General features: G+C 33.8%; 1 protein-coding gene across 1 annotated transcript; it reads left to right on the top strand.

Annotated features, from left to right (window-relative positions):
* Positions 1-559: 559 nt before the first annotated feature.
* LOC119680244 (cadherin-99C-like) lies at positions 560-20,298 on the top strand (the record flags this gene model as incomplete). The annotated part of the gene is given in 7 exon segments (XM_038092961.1): positions 560-625; positions 15,181-17,160; positions 17,228-18,157; positions 18,229-18,768; positions 18,867-18,985; positions 19,045-19,746; positions 19,884-20,298. Coding segments are annotated over 7 exon segments (4,473 nt in total), but the record flags the coding sequence as incomplete, so codon positions are not given.
* Positions 20,299-20,447: the final 149 nt, after the last annotated feature.

The raw sequence follows: 20,447 nt of genomic DNA, 5'->3' as shown, positions 1-20,447 counted from the left end.
AACTTTACTTGTGTTAATGGTTTCAGAGGATTTAGAGTTATCTCTCAAACTAGCTTGACTGTTATATACTCTAACCAAGTATATCTTCTATCGAAAATTAGACCTAAATATTTAACATTGTCATCCCATTCTATTTCCACATTATTGATTTTTATTTTCCTTGGATTTTGTTTTCAATATCTTGTGATGAATATAGCCTTCGTTATTATTTATCTACGTACATACATATATTTACCCGTGATTCTGGAATATTTCTAAGAATCATGTCTACAATGCTTTTAAAATATTTTTCAAAAAAACTATGCTAAGATATTTTGCCAAACGTATGTAAGAAATCACATTAAAGTTTTATTAATTATCACATTCTTGTCTGCGTTGTACGCACTACTTTCTTAACATCGTTTACTGGAGGTTAAAAGATGTGTCTCTAGCTTTTTACAAATTTTCGGAGTTGAAGTGATCTAAGAAAAATATTTAACAATCTGCGTACAGTTATTTTTTATTGCTTACATTGTACCCTAAGCGATTATTTTATTTAACCATCTCTTCCTCATTTTAGGTTACTGTGGCCAAAACACTGGACTACGAGAAGATACAACGTTATTATCTGACAATCGTGGCATCGGTAAGTTCCAATAAGCATATAAACATTTTTATGGGGCATTAAATCTCAAACAATAAAACTTAAGCACAAATTGGGAGGCTGATCAATAAAAATGTTAAAGATTCCCTACAACTGTTTTCATCCACAAGCAACATATCCACAAGTAACCACAATAGTTGAATTTGCAATGTCACTCACTCTTAAAAGAAGCACAATGCAGTGGTGGAACCAATGCGAATCGTAACGGTACCAGGTTCTGTTGGTATGTGAAGGTTGTATTTGTGCATCAAAGAATGTCAGTAGAATAAATTATAAAATCACTTCCTGGATTAATTTGCCATGCAATAGCGTAAAACCATAAATCGCTATGTGAGCATAAGAATTTTTTACGCTTCATTTATCTGGCCACAAAAGCCACAAAAGCGAGCAACTTGCTTGCAGGGAAAGCCTGCCTGCCGGACCAAGCAAATAGCCACGAAATCAAATAACATTTTACAATTGCTATAGCATATACTTTTAGCGCCTAAACTTCAAATAAATAAATAAAATTAAAACAAATAAAATATCGGCAGATTGTCAGCTATATATGGTGGCGCATGGCTGACAGACACATGTGATACACAATACATCGCTGCCTGACAATTCGCAAGTTGCTAACCCAACGGTTGACCGCTTGGCAACACGTACGCTTTGTGTGTGAAATTCTATAGCATTTCTTTACGGTTCTGCCTTGACAACACGTTGAATTGTTGACGTTATCAGATTTTCACAATATTTCTTGTTTAAAATATGAATTCTCTTTTAGTTGCAATTGGAAGCATTCAACGTTTCAATCTCAACAAAATACAATTAGAATTTTTCATAGATTTTAAAGCCTTTTTGCACTTCAAAAGAAATATTTCTGATGATAAAATTTATTTATTGGGAATGTCTTATGTTCAATACCGCCTTTACAATAATTCAAATTATAATGACAGTTTCTATTTTCAATTTTATTATGCTGTCCGCCAATAATTTTGACATTTCAAAAGTGCTTATTTGACATTTACATGAACACCGTCCAAACCGAACAACCTTTTTGGGCTGCCATATTCATTTGACACAGCAAAAATTTGTGTGCAACATCAAGCACTCCATACGAGCGATGCCAAGCCTTAGCAACAAAGTGCGTATCAACATGTTGCCACTGTTAACTAAAGCACATTTCGTATGTTTGCAATATAGTACACTGCATCTTCTGAGTTTGTTTAGATGTCATTATGCATATTTATTGTTTCACCAACGGCTAAAGACATTTGAATGGACATATTTAAGGTAGCCAGCCAGCCGTACGAGTGTTGAGGCAGTAATAGGTAAAGCACCTACCATACCATAATATCGGAATTGTTGCACAACAAAGTGACTACACATTTCGGAAATATTATTTATTGCCATCAAAAGTGAGAGTTCAATGCATATTGGTACGCAAATGGTAAGGTTAAGTGAAAAACTTTTCGCCTTTGGTGGAGAACGTAAGAAACTGCTTTAAAAGGAAATTGTATGCTATAATGAATCATTTTAATATGTTAACGAATCCAATCAGTAGAACTACTTGAATGAGAAAGAAAACTAAAGCAATTATAAAAACCAAATGAGACTTACAACTTTAGGTAGGCGGAACATAAAAGAAAGACTATTCAATTTAAGTAATTTATAATGAACATCACAATGACAATGTGTTATTGACTGCATTCAAGTGATTCGAACGTTATTTCTGTTCTTAATTGATAGCACAAAGAAAATTCATGTAGAGTCAGAAAAAAATATTTAATACATTAGTTTTATATTCACCATCATCATTTGGCATCCTCCACACTTCGTAAAGTATGCATCCAAAGAATCTTTTTTGCCAGAGTAAAGTTGTGAGCCCCACTTAACTCCACTTTGAGGACCATTTCCGGTATACTAAATCACTGTCTTAACTCAACTCCCCATTGATTAAGTTTTACGCCAGAGTAAAGTTGTGAGCCCTGCTTAACCCCACTTTGAGGACCAATAACCCTATACTAAATACCTATACCGCTGTCTTAACTCAGCTTCTCATTGTCTTAGTTGCTTAATCCCTGTTTAGCGCAGAATGTTGGCATTTGGAGCTGAATAAGAGAGACTAAATAAATTGAATTTTCAGCACATGTGCATTCATTATTCCTTGAAAACCACATAATTTTATTAAAATTAGTAACACAATTTTCAAATTTTTTATTTTTTCCTTCTATTGTCGCTTTTTATATCAAACATCAACATTGATATGAAGTTCCTGTTTTTGCTTACCATATCATTAATGAGAAACATTAAAGTATATTTTAAAAAACTTAGCAAAAATAATATTTTCTCACCATTTCACTCCAAATCGTACACACATCCATTCAAACTTTCAAATAATCTCCATCTGATTCAACTGCATTTACTTAGTGTCAATAAACTGACACATTGAAGTCAATTCACGTCATGCTGACATCGATTTGTTGAATTAAGCTAAGCTCAACTTAAGCAGCTTTCGAAATATTTGCTCATTAAACGTTCATTAAATGCAAAAATACGGTAAACATTGTTGCCGTTAGCGTTGAGTTGAAGTGCATAAAACGCTGCTTAAATAATCAAAAATTACCAAATATTTTTTTTTTCCCCCTGCATAATCTGCAAAGTAGCAATCCAAAATCAAAATAGCGAATCAAATGGAGCAGCAACATGCGCCGTTGTCAAAATTAAGCTGACTGTTATCGTTCGCAACATTCAGTTATGTTGCTGGGTCGTGATTCTCTTAACTATTGGAAAAGCTCACAACACCAACACTTCAAATTGTTTTTGCAGAGCCTTAAGTGTCATTTAAGTTTAGTTTTTATAATTTTATCGTTTAATAGTTTCTTTGTGTTTTCTTCTTTTTTTTTTGTTGTTGTTGCTATTGTTTGACGGGAATATTTAAAAGTAAGAAACGTGACAATAATTTAGCACCTTTAAGGCTGTGAGTCAGGTGAAGTCGTCGTCGATGTTAATAAATTCGGTGATTATGATATTTGTGACTGATATGAGAGATTAAGTTAATAGGATTATAATAAGTAACTGACTGCCTTAGTAGCTGTCATGTTATTGAATCAAACTATAATTATCCGAAAGCTATTTCATATTCATTGCTTTGGTTTTTAAATGCGGGAGGTACTATATTGTCAGGATACTATTACTAAGCAACGACACTAAGAAGGAAACTGAGCTGACGTTTTGGAAAAAAAATGAAGTCATTGATTATGAATCTAGTTTGTTTTGTTTCAAAACTTCCATGTACGTGTGCTTTTCAAGGCACTATACATTGCAAGCTTTCTGACTTTTTAAACTTAAAGGTACAAATTAAACATTTTTTGAAACTATCCATTGACTATTCCATTGATCGTGAATTCGATCCATTTTATTTCAACACGCTTATTTAAGCGTGTTTTCATTCAGCTTTGAGATCAAACCATCTCATAAACTGTACTTAGCAAAGACGATTGAAATATCATTTTTGGACAGCTTCTCAAATTTCATGGAATTGCAGATCTTCAAGGATCTACAAGTTTTCATATGTTTGCCAAATGCTTGCAGTGTTAACCGTTGGTATTAGCTAATATATACTTCCAATGAATCAGAAATATTCCATATTCTCACTTAAGTAATCATTCATAAGGAACTTGCGAATTGTCAGGCAGCAAAGACGATTGAACTTTCATTTTTGGACAGCTTCTCAAATTTCATGGAATTGCAGATCTTCAAGGATCTACAAATGTTCATATGATTGCCAAATGCTTGCAGTGTTAACTGTTGGTATTAGCTAATATACACTTCCAATGAATCAGAAATATTCCATATTCTCACTTAAGTACTCATTCATAAGGAAAATTTGTTTACTTTATATACAACTGACATATAGTTACAAACAAAAAACATTTATTCCGCTATCACTGAAGAAATTTTTCTGAACACATCCGAACATATTAAGGCTATTGATTAACCTAATATGTCTTACGCTACAAGACTTCAAACCTCATTTGGTTCATTTAATCAAAAAACCTTCTGAATTTGCCTTTGGACAAAAAAGAGGCTCTGTGTTCCACATAGGAAGACAAAAGCTCATGCATATATACAGTGTGGACCAAATATTAATGAATCTGACAATATTCGTTCGTGTGAAACTCCATTCATTATATTGAATAAGATGGAATTTTTCATACCCTAATTATTTTGAACTAAATATTTAATATTCCGTATTCACATTCGGAATCACTTTAAAGACTTCGGTAAGCCCTTGATGAATTAGTAAATAAGTAGATCAAATACAAGTCATAAACAGAACCAGATTACAAATCATTCAGAACATGTCTCAGCTGCTTACTAAACTTGAATGAATGAATGAATGATTATTGAAATCGGTAATCGATACGTACTGTTGCTGTGATATGAATCTGTGACATGTAAATGGAAAAGTAACTTAATGAAATGCGCAATTTGAAATGCTACATTTCAGAAAAAATTGCTGTCACACTGTTACACTTCATTGGCTTTATTAGCTCAACATTGATTAACAATTCACGACTTACAGCGCGAATCGCTTAAGCTACTTGATTCTGTAATTTAGCACGTCTGAACTAAATTCTTAAAAAGCTTAACCAATCAAACAAGAAAAACAACAACAAACAGTGAAATAATGGCAAAATTCAAAATAAAAAATCAAAAGTAGCTCAGATACTCAGCGCAGTGTGCGGTTTGCCATGCAAAATCATGTTAATTCATACGAAGCCAAAGCTCATTTGTTTCCAGTACTCGTGAATTCATACAGTTTTCTGCAACTGCCCACCTCAACACCACACAACACCAAAACAAATCAAAAACGACAGCATAGCTTAGATACATTTGTATCTTTAATTAGTTGAAATTTATGTGCCATAATTGAAATTCATAGGAGAGCGCAACGAATTGATAATTTGAAAATGATTGCAAAGCCTTTGAAACTGAAATTTATACCACAAAACTTGCACTGCGAACTGAAATTATGAGTATTAATATCAAAAGGTAATTTACTGAGCGCAAGTGAACTGACAGCCAAAGCAGGAAATGCGCGGCATTGTGAGGCTACAGATACGAGTAAGTGAAGTATCTGTATCTGGCCAGGCAAGTCAGCAAAATTTTAATCATTCAAATTTTATTTTATTTGAGTGAGCAGCAATTACTGTTGTTTGCTTTAGAAACTTGAATGCTCACTACTTGAATAGGTTTTTGATAGGCTGTAGACGGGTTCAGCTCCATCGTCCTTGGGGTCAATTAAGACTGGGTTGAAATGTGAGTTTGAAATTCGTTGCGGTGATTTTTAAAACATGCTGAAGGCTTCCTTGAGTAGTAAATTGAAAACTTTTTAAATGTACAGCAAACATTTATTGGATTTTCTCTTCAATTGAGTTGCTCTAACTATTATTGCAACGAAGACGAAGCAACGATTAACTGCACTAAGTTCATTTCATATAATTATTTGTTGGTTTGAAGGCACCTTTGATTACACCCCGTAATTCCCGAATTGAGATGCTATCCTTCAAACTCTTTACTCGTACCGTACGTCTCATGACTGGTTGCAGTGTTTTCAATCAGTAGTTATAACTCCAGATTAAATGAGCCTTGCATTCGCAATTGCTACATAAAACCTGCATCTTAAAACTTTTATTTATCAAACTTTCAAGGAACTTTTATTCGCTTAGTTGTTTTATATTTCCTTAATTTAATTATGGTTTAAATTGCAAAGTGGTTTAAACGTTTTTTAGTTGTTGTTATAAAACATAATATACTTTGTTCAGAAATAAAATCGGATAGGAAATAAAAAATGTTACTAAACACTGCCGATAGCAAAACTTTAAAACTAGAACTGTAAAATAATTATTACCAATTCAATACAAAAATGTGCTTAGAGGTGAATGCAAAGTAATGTATGTTTTGCCAAATACTAAAATATTTTTCGCTCAGTTTAATAGACTCTAAAATAAAGCAAGGTTTGATCAGGTTGGAGTGGCAGCACTGTGCACCAAGGCTTACTTAATTACAAATAATGGCGCATTGCGATATCACAAATGTTGCCACTACGCCCATATGAGAGACCCGAAAAACTACCTTAAAGATTGAAGCCACAAACATCTGCTACAGGAACAACGTTTCTTTGAGAAGATGCAGCTCTCCAATTTAAGTAGAAGAGAAACAACCTGACAAGTCTATGAACTTAGTTATCTCCCTAATTTTAAACGATGACAACTCTGACATATCAGTTAGGAACGATGTCTCGAAGATTTTGAATACTCTTCCAGCCAATAATGAGCACTGACACATAAGGTGGACAACAGCTTCCTGTTGTTCTCTGCAGACCCACAGCCCTGACAAAAATCGTTAGATGGTAAAGTATGTTTTTCTTAAACGCAATCATCTGTCAGCATCAATACCATAGTATTGAGTGGGTTCCATTTTAGTTGAAGAGGTTAATTGATACTTCTTTTGATTAATTTGGACAAGGTTAAACATTGTAGTAAGTTTGCAAGAATCTTTATTCTTCGGCAGAATAAAACAAAATTATTTCCAATTATACTTTGAAGTATAAACGAATACATTAACAGTTTCTGTGCTTCTGTTGTTTATTAAACGGTTTCCATTAAATACAATCACTGCTTCTCTACCATCAATTTTTGAACTTATTATGATTAGTATCACTTTATAGCACACAGTAATCTTTAATCTGCATAATAATCTATTTCCATTTGGATTTTCCAATTACAAAGACTTACTAATTTATAAAGCACATCTTTGAATCTCTAAACTTATGCCTCCATACCATTTTAATGATTTTTGTCGAGGTTGTAGCTCTGAGGATGAGGAGGAGACCGTGCTCCATCTTATGTGTCAGTGTCCTTCTTTAGCTAGAAGAAGATTAAAAATCTTCACATCCCCTTTTCTCAGTGATCTGACTGTGCTGTCATCTTGTAATGTTAGGGACCTGGCCAAGTATATAGAATGGTCAGGTTGGTTTTACTTTACCTAATGAAGGAGTCGTTACCTTTTTCGGCATTGGGTGTACACTGATTTAAATCTATTGGTATTAGTATTTATCTAATACGAGAACGGATTTGTGAATATAAATGCAAACTCAAAGAACGCAATTTCTCAACCATGTTTTTATATTAAAACCATTTTATCTGCAATCAAATTTATTCGTTATTATTATCAAAATGTAACGAACAAAATTCATTTCCTAAATCATAATACAAGTATTCCCAACCAAGTAACATATATCAAAAAACTTTTTCTAATACCATAAATTGTACACAATATCCAAAAAAAAAAAAGGTATCTAAAAAACGTCAATTGTTTGAAAATTGCTTCAATTTCTTATCAAGTAGTTCACATCGAAATTTATTCGTGCCTTCGGTTGTGATTCCAATCAAAATGCCACAATTCACACTCTACGATTGCAACATCACTGCCACTTATTGCAACATTTAAACCCTTCCAGTCAAATTGTGATGATCTTACCACATTATCAGTTCGGTGCAGAGTTGAGCAGAGACTGTAATTCTGCAATTCTGCAATTCAAACCAGAGCACATATTGCCGTGGCAAGCCACAAAATAATGTTGCACATATGGCAATAATATCTGTTGCATGAAAAATGTGAGTAAATGCAAGAATATATTAAATAATTGCCACAATTTATATTTGAAAGATATTTTTCTTGTAATTTTGTGTCAGTTGAGGTTAGTTGAGTTTCATTTCAGTTTGCAAAAAAAAAATCCACATCGCAGCCAGAGTAGATGTCATGTGCCTTGATCAGTTCTGCTCAACGCTCCACATTTAGCATTGCATTTGTTGCATTTAAGACTGAAAGTCGCAAAATTGCGTTTCTGTCTTTGCTAGTTGTTTTGCTTAATAATAATAGGTTATTAAATTCTCTTGTTTTCATTGTTGTTAAGTTTTGTAGTTCAAATTTTTATGTTTTAATGCCTATTTATAGTCTCACTGTAAACAATTAAAGCAACGCACAAATATATTTTTTCTTCTACAAGTAAAAATCATAACTGTGCTCCACTCTTAAAAAAACTTCGCTTACAAGCAAATAAAAATCAAATACACTTCAAAAAATTCTGAACATAAAGTTCAAGTATAATTATTATCCGTTATGTCAATTAAGTTTCTTTTAAAAAACTTGGCTGGTAAACAAAAATTCTATATAGACAGGAATCAACCACATTTCAACTGTTAAAGATCCTTAACCAATGAGTAGCTATTAGGATTTTAATTTAAGCTTAACTGAGATTGTTGGCAACAGTGGATTCGTGTACATAATGTATACAATACACTCATCTTGGAAATCGATGACTCGCCACTCGCTACTTTGCTGGCTAGTAAATTATCTAATAGAATGTCTTCACTAGTATTACCATCCCAATGTACTTAAGCTGCTACCATCTCAATTTATTTGGTCTCCCAGAGTTCACAGAAAATCTTCTCCGTCTAAAAGGAAATAAGAGTTCTAATCACTTTCTTAGTGTCTATTCAGCTCTGCTAAATAATGATCTGCGAGCGTTCCCAGCAGACCTTAGTGGAATTTCAGCTCATACACTGTGTGCCGTAGTTCTAGAACACATGCAACTTCAGTTAGGTGAATCTGGCTAGCTATGAATCACAAATGGAAATTTTATTTTCCTTACCGATACCAGATAGAGTTAAACCTTTATTTAAATTTTTATTGTAGGTATTTTTGGTGAATTTAGAAGTACTTACTCTAGGAATGCTCTAGAAGGTCACAGAAAATCGTCTTCGTCTAAAAGGAAATAAGAGTTCTAATCACTTTCTTAGTGCCTATTCAGCTCTTGTCCTTATCTTAGTATAAAATCTCGCCAACAAAAAACATTCTGGACTTCATTAAATACACTTAGCGTCTTTTATTCGGTAACTTTCATTTATGGCACAAAACTTCATTATCACAGTACTCCACTGCATTTGCAGTCTATTTGAACTAATATATCTCCACTCTATTTGAACTAATACACCTATTATTGTGTTGTTATTCATAATACGATTATATCATAAATGATTGTTGTTTTCTTTCAAAACTATATATCATTTTATATATTATTTAATTCAAATATATGCATGTATAACATTTATTATCATTATCTTGATAATTAATTTTAAAAGTAATAGTGCTTGCAAAATTAAAATAAAATTAAAATAAAAATAAAATGAAATGAAATAATTTAAAAAGAGCGAAAAGATCAGTGATTTGCCCACAATCCAAAAGTCCAACCTTAGCAATTTGTTATGTTGAAAGAACAAAAGTTCAACTTGACAGGGTCTTAAGTTCAAAACGTTTTCGAGCCATTCAAATTTTTCGCTGTTCACATAATTACCATTTAGCCGAGACTATAATTATAAATTAGTTTTTGGTTAAAAGTAACAGAATATTTGTTTTGGATGTCTTTTTTCTTACAGAAACTAATTAAGAATTTTAAAGATAAAAAACTGGAAAATTTCAATTTAACGCTTCAACATCTTCAACTGAAGAGGCCACAACAAAAAATGAAGCGCGAAATTTGATTGATGTTGGTTTGAATATTTTTGCTTCTCTCTCAGTATTGACTAGAATTTCAGTCATTAAAAGCATTTCTTATTAATTAAACAAATATGACATAATATTATTAATATGTTAGTTTAATCACTTAAGTGATAAATGGCATTGCTTTGCCAAAAGCAAAACTCATCATTTTTCATAACATTAGACTGACCATGAACACCTATTAATTATATATTAATTTTTTATTATCAATTATACATAATATATTCACTTTTTAATGAAACTCAAAGGTTTCAATAGACTACAACATTTCATGAAATTATGAAGGACACTGCGCTATATATTGCAACCAACTCTGTCATAGTTGGTTATCTACGGCTGTGAAGCACATTTGTGAATGGATTTTGATCAATACATCGAAATCAAAATTTAAATATATTAAAATACAACATTATTCAAATGTATACTAGCAAACATATAACAGAACCGACAACTTTTAAATAATTTCTCTAGTCCGCACATAGCTGGTAGTATAGCTCGAACCTAACTCGACTTATATTGACTTTTACAGCCTCGAGAGTTCAAGAAATGTCTGCCTAGACACTATTCTTTGCATAACCGTAACAAAAAAATGTTCCATCGTAAAAAATGGCTTTATCTTGGTGACATGAGTTAAATTACATTTTTAAAAATATTTCTATATGTATAAAAAATGCAGTCTGCACATTTTGATACAATTTATTAGTAGTTAACTTACGGTTAAGGTTAGGTTTTTCCGGCTGTCTGTAAGCAACACATAGGCCTATGACTTCCCATCGATACCAGATAGAGTTCAATTTCTATGAAGATTTTTATTTATGGCATTTATAATTTAAAAGTGCTTTAGAATATTATAAAAAGAATTTAGATTCCTGAGTCAGTGCAACCAAGCATTTTTTAAGCAACGAGTGTTCAGAGCATACCTTAAATGAATATCAGTCCATACACTGTGTGCCGTAGTTCTAGAACACATTCAGCTTCAGTTAGGTGAATCTGGCTGGCAGTGAGCCACAAATGGAAATTTTATTTTCCTAACCAATACCAGATAGAGTTAAACCTTTATTTAAATTTTTATTGCAGGTATTTTTGGTGAATTTAGAAGTACTTACTCTAAGAATACTCTAGAAGCTCTAGTCACAAAAATTGTATTTCTGGTGTTTTTAGATCGGACTTTAGCAGAATTTGAACCCAACGTTTTAGCAGACACGCAACATGCTATTAGTGCACTTAATAGTTAACATTATAGTTTAAAGAAACTTTCCAGATATCTCTAGAATATTAAAAAAGAAAATTATAGAAAAATAAACTTGAGCTCCGAATATCAGTTTCATACCTATTGATTGATTGATTTCAAGGAGGGAAGGGGGTCTCAAACAGTGTTTTAGGTACACTTCGTGAACAGTTAAGTGTTCTATTATTGTTATATTACACCGCAATGGTTGTCCCACACTTATGCTACCATCACAATTCCAACCATCATAAACAATACTCTAATCAATCCAGTATTTCCTTAAAACTTTCATTAAATTACACTACCAGTTCGATATCTGGCATATAAATCATTATAATATAGTTTCTAAAGACACGTCGTGTGGCAAAAAATGCTAAAATTACTATGACAAATAATAAAAATTGTAACACTTTCGATTTCCGCATGCAACACAAAACGTAGCAACACTTTCGATTGCTGCCAAATCAGAGCAACAAAAACAAAAATGTTGCAAATTACGCCACAAAAAACAAAACACTTCGTGATGTCTACTGCAACTGTTGTTGCTCGCTCTAATGTTGCTGGTTGGTCTTGAGTTGATCGAATTACGGGTATTTCGGTCTCAAACTGGTTGGTTAGTTGCGGATTAATTACAAAAACATATTTACACTGTTTTACTAATAAATTACAACAACAACAACAACGCGAATAAGTAAAGAATTTCAATTTATAGCCCAAATAATTTTTTTGTATATTTCTGTCATTTTAATTGGCTACGCTAATATAACTGCATTTATGCACTAAAAGTATTTTACTTCAGTAGAGTTTTTTCCTTAAATACTAGTATTTTATTGTTTATCTCACGATTTCACTAGTCTCTTTGTGTTTTTTTATTTCCTGCTTTAATATTTATTTAAGTTTTTCAATTTTTTCAAATTTTTTCCATTCTTTTTCTATTGATTTTAACAATTTTTTTATTTATATTCATTAATTGCTGTGTTTGTACTTGTGTATAGCAACATGTTGCTCTAACAACATTTATTGCGCTGATGTAGCAACATTCAACCAACAAGCAAGCAAGCGCGGCTTACACACTAACACTGCTACAAGTACAATAGAAATCAGTGAGGAAAAAATAATTGTATATGTTTTGTAGAATAATAAACGCCCACGCTATAATATTCGATATTCAAGAATTTTTGTAATTTAATTTAAAAAAAAAACCGATGAAAAAAAAACAAATATTTTATTGCTTAAAAATGTGCCAAACTGCAGAAGTATTTAAGCTCACGCTCGCGTTTACAACAAAAAAAATATATAAAAATATTTTTCATAACCAAACGTCTGTAGCCATCGTCAGTGACTGCAATCATTGCAAGATTGAAGTAGTGTGCATTTTATGTCTGTCCATTTTCAACATTTATCGCAATGCAATAATGCATTTGGTACAGGTGTGATCCTAATATGTAATACCTGCACACAGGTAGATTAATATGTGATATTTACTCTGAATTGTTCTTAATTCAAATGAAAATGCATATAAAGACCAGGTAAGAAGTATTTAAAACTGCAAACCCAAACAATTTTTTAACTAGGTTCCCAGTAAAACCCAGTTGCTGATACAATATTATTAACATTTAGAGTCATAACTCCGATGAGCTTTCATTTGCATAACATTTTGGATTTTTCCAACGAAAATACCATACTCTTAACCTATCCCTAAGCCATCTTATCTGTGGACATTCACTTTTTATGCTTTGTGTGAACAGTACGACTGCATTGTTGCTGGATTCAATATGACTAGACTGGTCCGACTAGTGAAACATTGGAATCTAATAAATTGAAGAACATTTTCAGCGCTTGTCGGGTGCTTAACTTTATTATTTCGTGAATATCTGCACTCTCCACTCGTTTCGTACCTTATTTTAATCTTACAACTATTCGTAAGACCTTTGTTTTGAGTCACAGTGCCCAGTCTTCACACAGCTTTTGTTAGAGAATAGCCCTGAAGATTATAAACTAAACCCTACAGATTATAATTATTAGTATTATTATTCTGGGTGAGATTGCATTGTGACCTAAAGATCTGTTGTGCCCTCTCTTCCAAGCCCGTCTTTCTATATAAATTGCAGTATTGTATCAACATAACAGAGTTTTCTTTTTCATCCAATATGTGATGCCAACATTCTTCCTACAGATTATAACACTTGGCTAGGTTTATGTGGAAATTTTTGGGTGTGCGTTTCTTATTAGACACAGAAATATTGCCAAGTTTACAAACTGATATTTTAAGTAACTATAATTTCTTAAGTTAATGTCTTCCATTACCTAGAATACAATAGATAATAATAACGATCTTGGGTCATCCTATTGGGAGACAATAGTTCAATAAGTAAGAATACGGGACATTATAAACAAACACGCATTATCTTTTTTTAACTATTATTATTTCATATCATATTATGTCATATCATATCATATTATATTATTTCATATTATTTCATATCCTTTTCTTAGTCTATATAGAATATTTATATCACATAAGTGTATATATATATAGGAGTACATAGGTATATGCATGTCACCCATGCTATTACACAGGCGTAATATATTAGTTCATACCAAGTGAATCTACTCTAAAGGATTAATAGCTAATAGCTCTAGAGGATTAATTAATAGTTAATTAATCTACTCTAGATATATAATAGCTGTAATCAGGTTTCTTTCATCTTAAATGCCACTGTTATTATCTTACTATATATTATATATAGCTATAATCATAGCACATAATTTAGATATTGATTTACTCTGGAAGCATTCCCGTATTTTCATGCCCTTTCTTAATTTCTGCTTTTTAATAAAGCATATTGCATACGTATATTATTTTTTTAATTACAATTATAAATAATTTTATAAAAACATTGATTTAAAGTTTTAAATATCTTGAGTAAATATCAAAAGCACTTTTCTCACTCTTGCCGCTATCAGTAAAAGTGGCAAGCAAACAACGTTTTTATCGCATGCTAGTTTTTTGTTGCATGACATCGGCTTATCTACGTTCAATTTTGCAATTTTTTATTGACAAAACGAGCAAATCGATTAGCATTTTTGCGAATCGTTTATGGTGGAATCAAATTATTTTTGGCAAAACTGTGATTTCGCAATGCGCATGCGTAACTCATAATGCGGTTTTATCACATTTCCAAATGTTTTTTGGTCAAAGGCTTTTATGTTGCACACAAATGACACTTACAAATTGCATTTCAGTTGCAACTGCAATTGCAAATCCAATTGCACTTACGTGTCGTTGCAATACAAATGATGCGCTCACAGATGTGAAGGTACAGCCAGCGAGTTGGTTTACGGCCATATGGCTATAATAATAATTTAAGATAATAAATAATATGCAATGTTCTTTTTTATTGCCTTTAATACAACATACCATACACGACTGACTGTACAATTGAATTGGGATTTACAAAATCCCAAAATAATTACAAAAAATATAAATACGTACAAGTATAATAAGAAATATGTATATTACTAAGCTTTGTGAAAACACACAGTTTGGGAATGAGGATAAAACGATCATATTTAGTTAAAAAAATTTTATATCAGAAACTAGCCTCCAATAAGAAAAAATCTTCTACGAGTATAAAACCTTAAATTTATTATAATTTTATTCCTCAGTAACTAATTATATTTTTCTTATCAATAGGATCGTGCACGTAACGTTAGTGAGCGTCTAAGTTCTACCACTACACTTACTGTTAACATCGCTGATTCGGATGATCTAGACCCTTCATTTATATATCGTGGTTGCGTACTACTAGATGGCGCTTGCATAAATCCTGAGTACAGTGCTTCAGTACCGGCAGGATCATTGCAAGGTGTGCTGACTGTCACACCAGAGCGCATACAGGCTGTTGATCTTGATACTATAAGCTCACCGATACATTACTCATTTGCTAATGGCATGCCTGGCAATTATGCGGATTATTTCGAAATTGACGAGCAAACAGGTGTACTAAAGCAAATCAAAGCAGTGGACACTTCCACAGCTAAGAAATACGATATTGTTGTTAAAGCTGAAGAAGTGTCACCCGCTAAACGTTTTACTACAGCGAAATTAACTATCACTGTCAAACCAGTTGATGCTAATCCACCCGTAATATCTGCTAGTGATATTGAAGGCTACGTTGATGAGAACTCACCCATAGGTACAAAAGTTTTGGATATCAATAATAAACCAATTTCATTTAAAACCACTGATGCCGATTTGGCTGAAGATGACCCCAAGCCTGATTATATATATGAGTTAACAACTCCATCTTTTGATGTTACCGCTGATGGTATACTTATTGTAAATGAAGATGGGTTAGATCGTGATCCACCAGCGCCAGGTCGTTTTAAATTCCAAGTAGTGGCCCGTGAACCACGCACCAATGCAGCTAGCGCACCACTTAGCGTTACAGTTATACTGCGTGATGTCAACGACAATCCACCAAAACTCGCCATGGTGCCACCGGTTTCGATAACAGCTGGTGATGGCAAGCGTGCTGTCACACAAGTTACAGCTACCGATAATGATGAAGGCGAAAATGCTGTAATAACATACTCTATATATCACGTTTCCAATAACGGCATCCAGAAATTCACCATTGATGAGCACACCGGCCAGATAGAGACAGTTGGTAAACTCATGGCCGGAGAACAGTACAGTATTACTGTACAAGCTACTGATATCGGTGGTCTGTTTTCACAAGCCATTGTAGAGGTGTCAGTTACTCCAGGACCCAATACAAAACCACCGAAATTCTTAAAATCGATTTATGAAGTACAAGTGAGTGAGGGCGCTGAAATAAACTCAACTGTTACAGTGGTACGCGCAGAAGATCCTGAAAACGATCCTGTGGTCTATTCCATTGTATCAGGCAATGACTTGCGTCAATTTGCTGTAGGTCAGGAAAATGGAGTTATAGTGGTGATACGTAAATTAGATCGTGAAAGTCTAACACGATATCAGTTAATAGTCAAAGCAGAAGATAATGGTGGTTTGTCCAGCAGTGCGACCGTCAATATAAAAGTTACCGACATTAATGACAAAAATCCCGAATTTGATGAATCAACACTGCCGTATGTATTTCAAGTGGATGAAGGCAAAATGGATGCATTCGTTGGAATTGTACACGCAACAGATGCAGATGAAGGTATAAATGCGGAAATCACCTATTCGATACCAACCGATATTCCGTTTGCCATAAACGGGAAATCCGGAGAAATCCGCACAGCTGCACCATTGGACTATGAACGCCAGAATGAATATCGTTTTGTAGTGACTGCTAAGGATGGTGCACCTGATGCTCGTTTGGGTACTGCCAGCGTTACTGTGATGGTACATGATTTGCCTGATGAGGTACCCAAATTCGTTGAATCACGCATTGATGTACGCATACCAGAAAATGAACCCAATTATCTTGTAGCAACAGTGCAAGCCATTGATCCTGATACCATGCCGGAGATAACTTATGTGCTGCGCAAGGGTGAATCTGAACTATTCAAAATTTCGCCACAAACTGGAGAAATCCGTACAACTACTGGCTTAGATTATGAAAAACAGAAACAACATGAGCTCGTAGTGGGTACCATAGAAAATGATGGAGACAGCGCCGGTGACACAATTCGCGTAATAGTCGATGTAAGTATCTTTTAAAATTGAAAATAATTCGGAGCAACCTTATTAATCTGCTGTTATATTTTTATAGGTTGAGGATCGCAATGATATGCGTCCACTCTTTGTGTCTGTACCCGAACCTGTTACTGTCAGCGATGACCAACCCATAGGTACAATTATAGCTACAATGGCTGCTATAGATAACGACGGCACCTCACCAGGCAATGTGGTACGATATGAAATGGTGGGACGTGGTAAAGCCTTAAAATATTTCCAAGTCGACGCCGATACGGGTGCAGTGCGCATACGTGACGAATTACGCAAAGAAGAAGACACCGAGTACCAAGTCGATATACGTGCTTATGATATGGGTGAACCTCAACTTAGTTCTGTAGCGACACTGCCAGTTTATATACGCCATCTTCTTACCGATCCTGTACAAGAGAACAACATGGTTTCCAAACTCAATAGTGGAGTAATTATTTTACCAGAAAGTTCTGGGCTCGCTTTCAGTGATGATAGCTACACCACTGGAGTGCCAGAGACAACAGGCATTAATGCTACTATTAAATTGATACAAATAATCAACTCCAAAAAAGCCATACATAGTAATCCTGGCTTTAAGTGCGAAATAGTGAGGGGCAATGAAATGGGTATTTTTGATGTCACCATTGAGGATCATGGTTGTGGCATTAAACTAATCAAGCATTTGGACTACGAAAACAAGACCTCACACACACTACATTTGCGTTTGGTGTCCCATAAGTATTTAGTGAATCAGCAAAAGGATATGACCACAGTTAAAATAATTGTGCAGGACGAAAATGATAACGCGCCCGAATTTATATTCAATCGTTTAAATGGTCGGAAGGACACATTCTATTCTGTGGTCTCTCCGGATGTAGACATAAATACACCAATTATGCAGGTGCGTGCTACCGATCGAGATTCTGGTAAATTCGGTATGGTCCGCTATAAGATATACGATGAGGAAAACAATAGTGTGAGAGATGAGAACTTGGTAAGTGAAAGATTTGAAGTAGCGATAATCGAAAGAAACTATTCAAGTTCTTTTTTTTTAAATTTATTCAGCCCACAACTTACTTTACCATGCACGAAGAAACAGGCATCCTTCGTACCGCAAAACTGTTCCGTGATGAAGCGAACTTTCCTATGGTGTTCTATGTAGAGGCACGCGATAACGATGGTCAGGAGCTTGGTTCACACCGCACACGTGCACGCATTGTCATTAATCAAATCACAGATCAGAATCGCATGTCTTTAGTGTTTTCGGATGCATCACCCAACCAAATTAAGAACCACTTCACTGCTATAGAAGAGCTATTGATGGAGAAAACGAATGGACTTATGGGTGGTATTGAGCGCTTCAGCAATCGCAAATTTTTAAATGCGAATGGCACTGTTGTTGAGAATCCTGCTGCAACTGATGTCTGGTTTTATTTGATTGATCCCAAATCGGAACTGATAGTTAAACGTAACGATACAGTGGTACAAGAGACTCTGTTAGAACCAGCCGCACGTTCGAAACTGAATTTTGAAGCTTCGGGCATAGCTCGTGCCACGGCTGAGGGAATTTTCGCACCAATCGAAATAAAACAACAAGTCCATAAGGTAAGTAGATATGGTATATTGAGACTATATACGTGTAAATATGTGACTCAGAATATAGATAATTGTATTTAACGATATAATGAAAATAAAAATTTTAGATTAAATCACCGATTGCAATAAATGATGAAGTCTTCCCTTATACGCTTATTGCTGTGTCCATAATTATATTGATTTTGGGTATCATTGGCATAATATACATATGTATCTCTTGGTCAAAGTAAGTTATAAATAATATTATTACTTTTTGATTATCATTATATTTTAATTACTTTTTAGATATAAAAACTTCAAGCAACGTATGCGTCAATACTCAGCACCTAGTCCGACACGCTATGATCCTGTCATTGTTAATTCGCAGGCATCGAATGCAGGCGACACCATAGCCAACCTTAAGGAATACGAAACTCAAGTGTTAGCTATGGCTGTTCCACCAGATGGTGATGACGATCTACAACTCGATTTCAGTGCCAAAAACCATGCCTTTTCACTAGACAACGTAAGCTACATAACGCATAAGGAACAAAATGGTGGCGGCCAAGCCAGCCCCTCCCACTCTGAAGCAACAACAGCTACAATTGCAACTTTACGTCGCAATAACAACAACAACCTAAACAATCTGTCCAACAACAACAACCATACCATGAATAATCGTCAGAACACATTCAATCGCACTTTGGAAATGAATGCTCGGAATAATGCCAACCCATTGGCTGCCGCTGCTAATGGCACACTGCCAGGTACACTGACGCTGGGACGGATAAAACACCAGAACAGCAATCATTATCAAAATGGTGGCTATAAGTTGGACTCTGTGAGCCGAAATAATTTAGCCAATATACAAAATAATGCCTACAGTACGCTGGGTAGGCGTGGCAACCTCTATAGTAATACAAATAGTCATGATAATAATCAACATAATCATCATCAGCACAGAGGCACATTTGCGGATGTGCCAATCACAAATCCACTTTTTCAAAGGCGAGTTGACTAAACAGAATTAATTAATATTTTTGCTAATCTTTATTTACTGCTTATTTGAAAATATTAATATATTTTTTTATATATTAAACTAAATGCATAAAACTTATTTAATGAGGAATGTTTTTCTTTTATAGGTCAAATGGGGACTTGAGCCACATCAGTTCCACAAATGAGAATGTAACATTTGGCAAGAGAGATTACGGTCAAATGGGCTTTTCCTACTTAAACGATTTGGATCGTTCTGAAGTGGAGACTACCACAGAACTTTAAATGCCAAAACCAAAGACCGTATACGGGCTTTGCCAAAACGACCAAATGAAAAACTTAACGAAACTTTTGAACGAAAGCGCACTGCAAATAAAACGAAATCGAAAGTTAACCATGAAATGCTTTTCTTGGTCTAGAATAATAAAACCTTTAGTTGCCAATTTGTAAAAAAATTGTTATTTAATTTAAATATACAATAGATATTAATTAAAAGTAAATTAATTTTGTGTAAATATCTTATGAATTTTATGGTTTCCAATAAGCAGCTATCAAGCGTTTAATTTAAAAGTGAATAATTTGATTTTAAATTTTCTTTATTTTTTTTTTTAATATTTTTAAGATGTAAATTTATTTAATATGATTTACTGTAAAAATAATAATTAATTATATAAATCAGTTTGTAAAATATAAAATAGAAAAAACAGACTATA

The sequence above is a fragment of the Teleopsis dalmanni genome, chromosome 2, assembly GCF_002237135.1.
Source record: "Teleopsis dalmanni isolate 2A chromosome 2, ASM223713v2, whole genome shotgun sequence".
NCBI lineage: Eukaryota > Metazoa > Arthropoda > Insecta > Diptera > Diopsidae > Teleopsis > Teleopsis dalmanni.
This window is presented reverse-complemented; position numbering and strand designations above follow the sequence as displayed.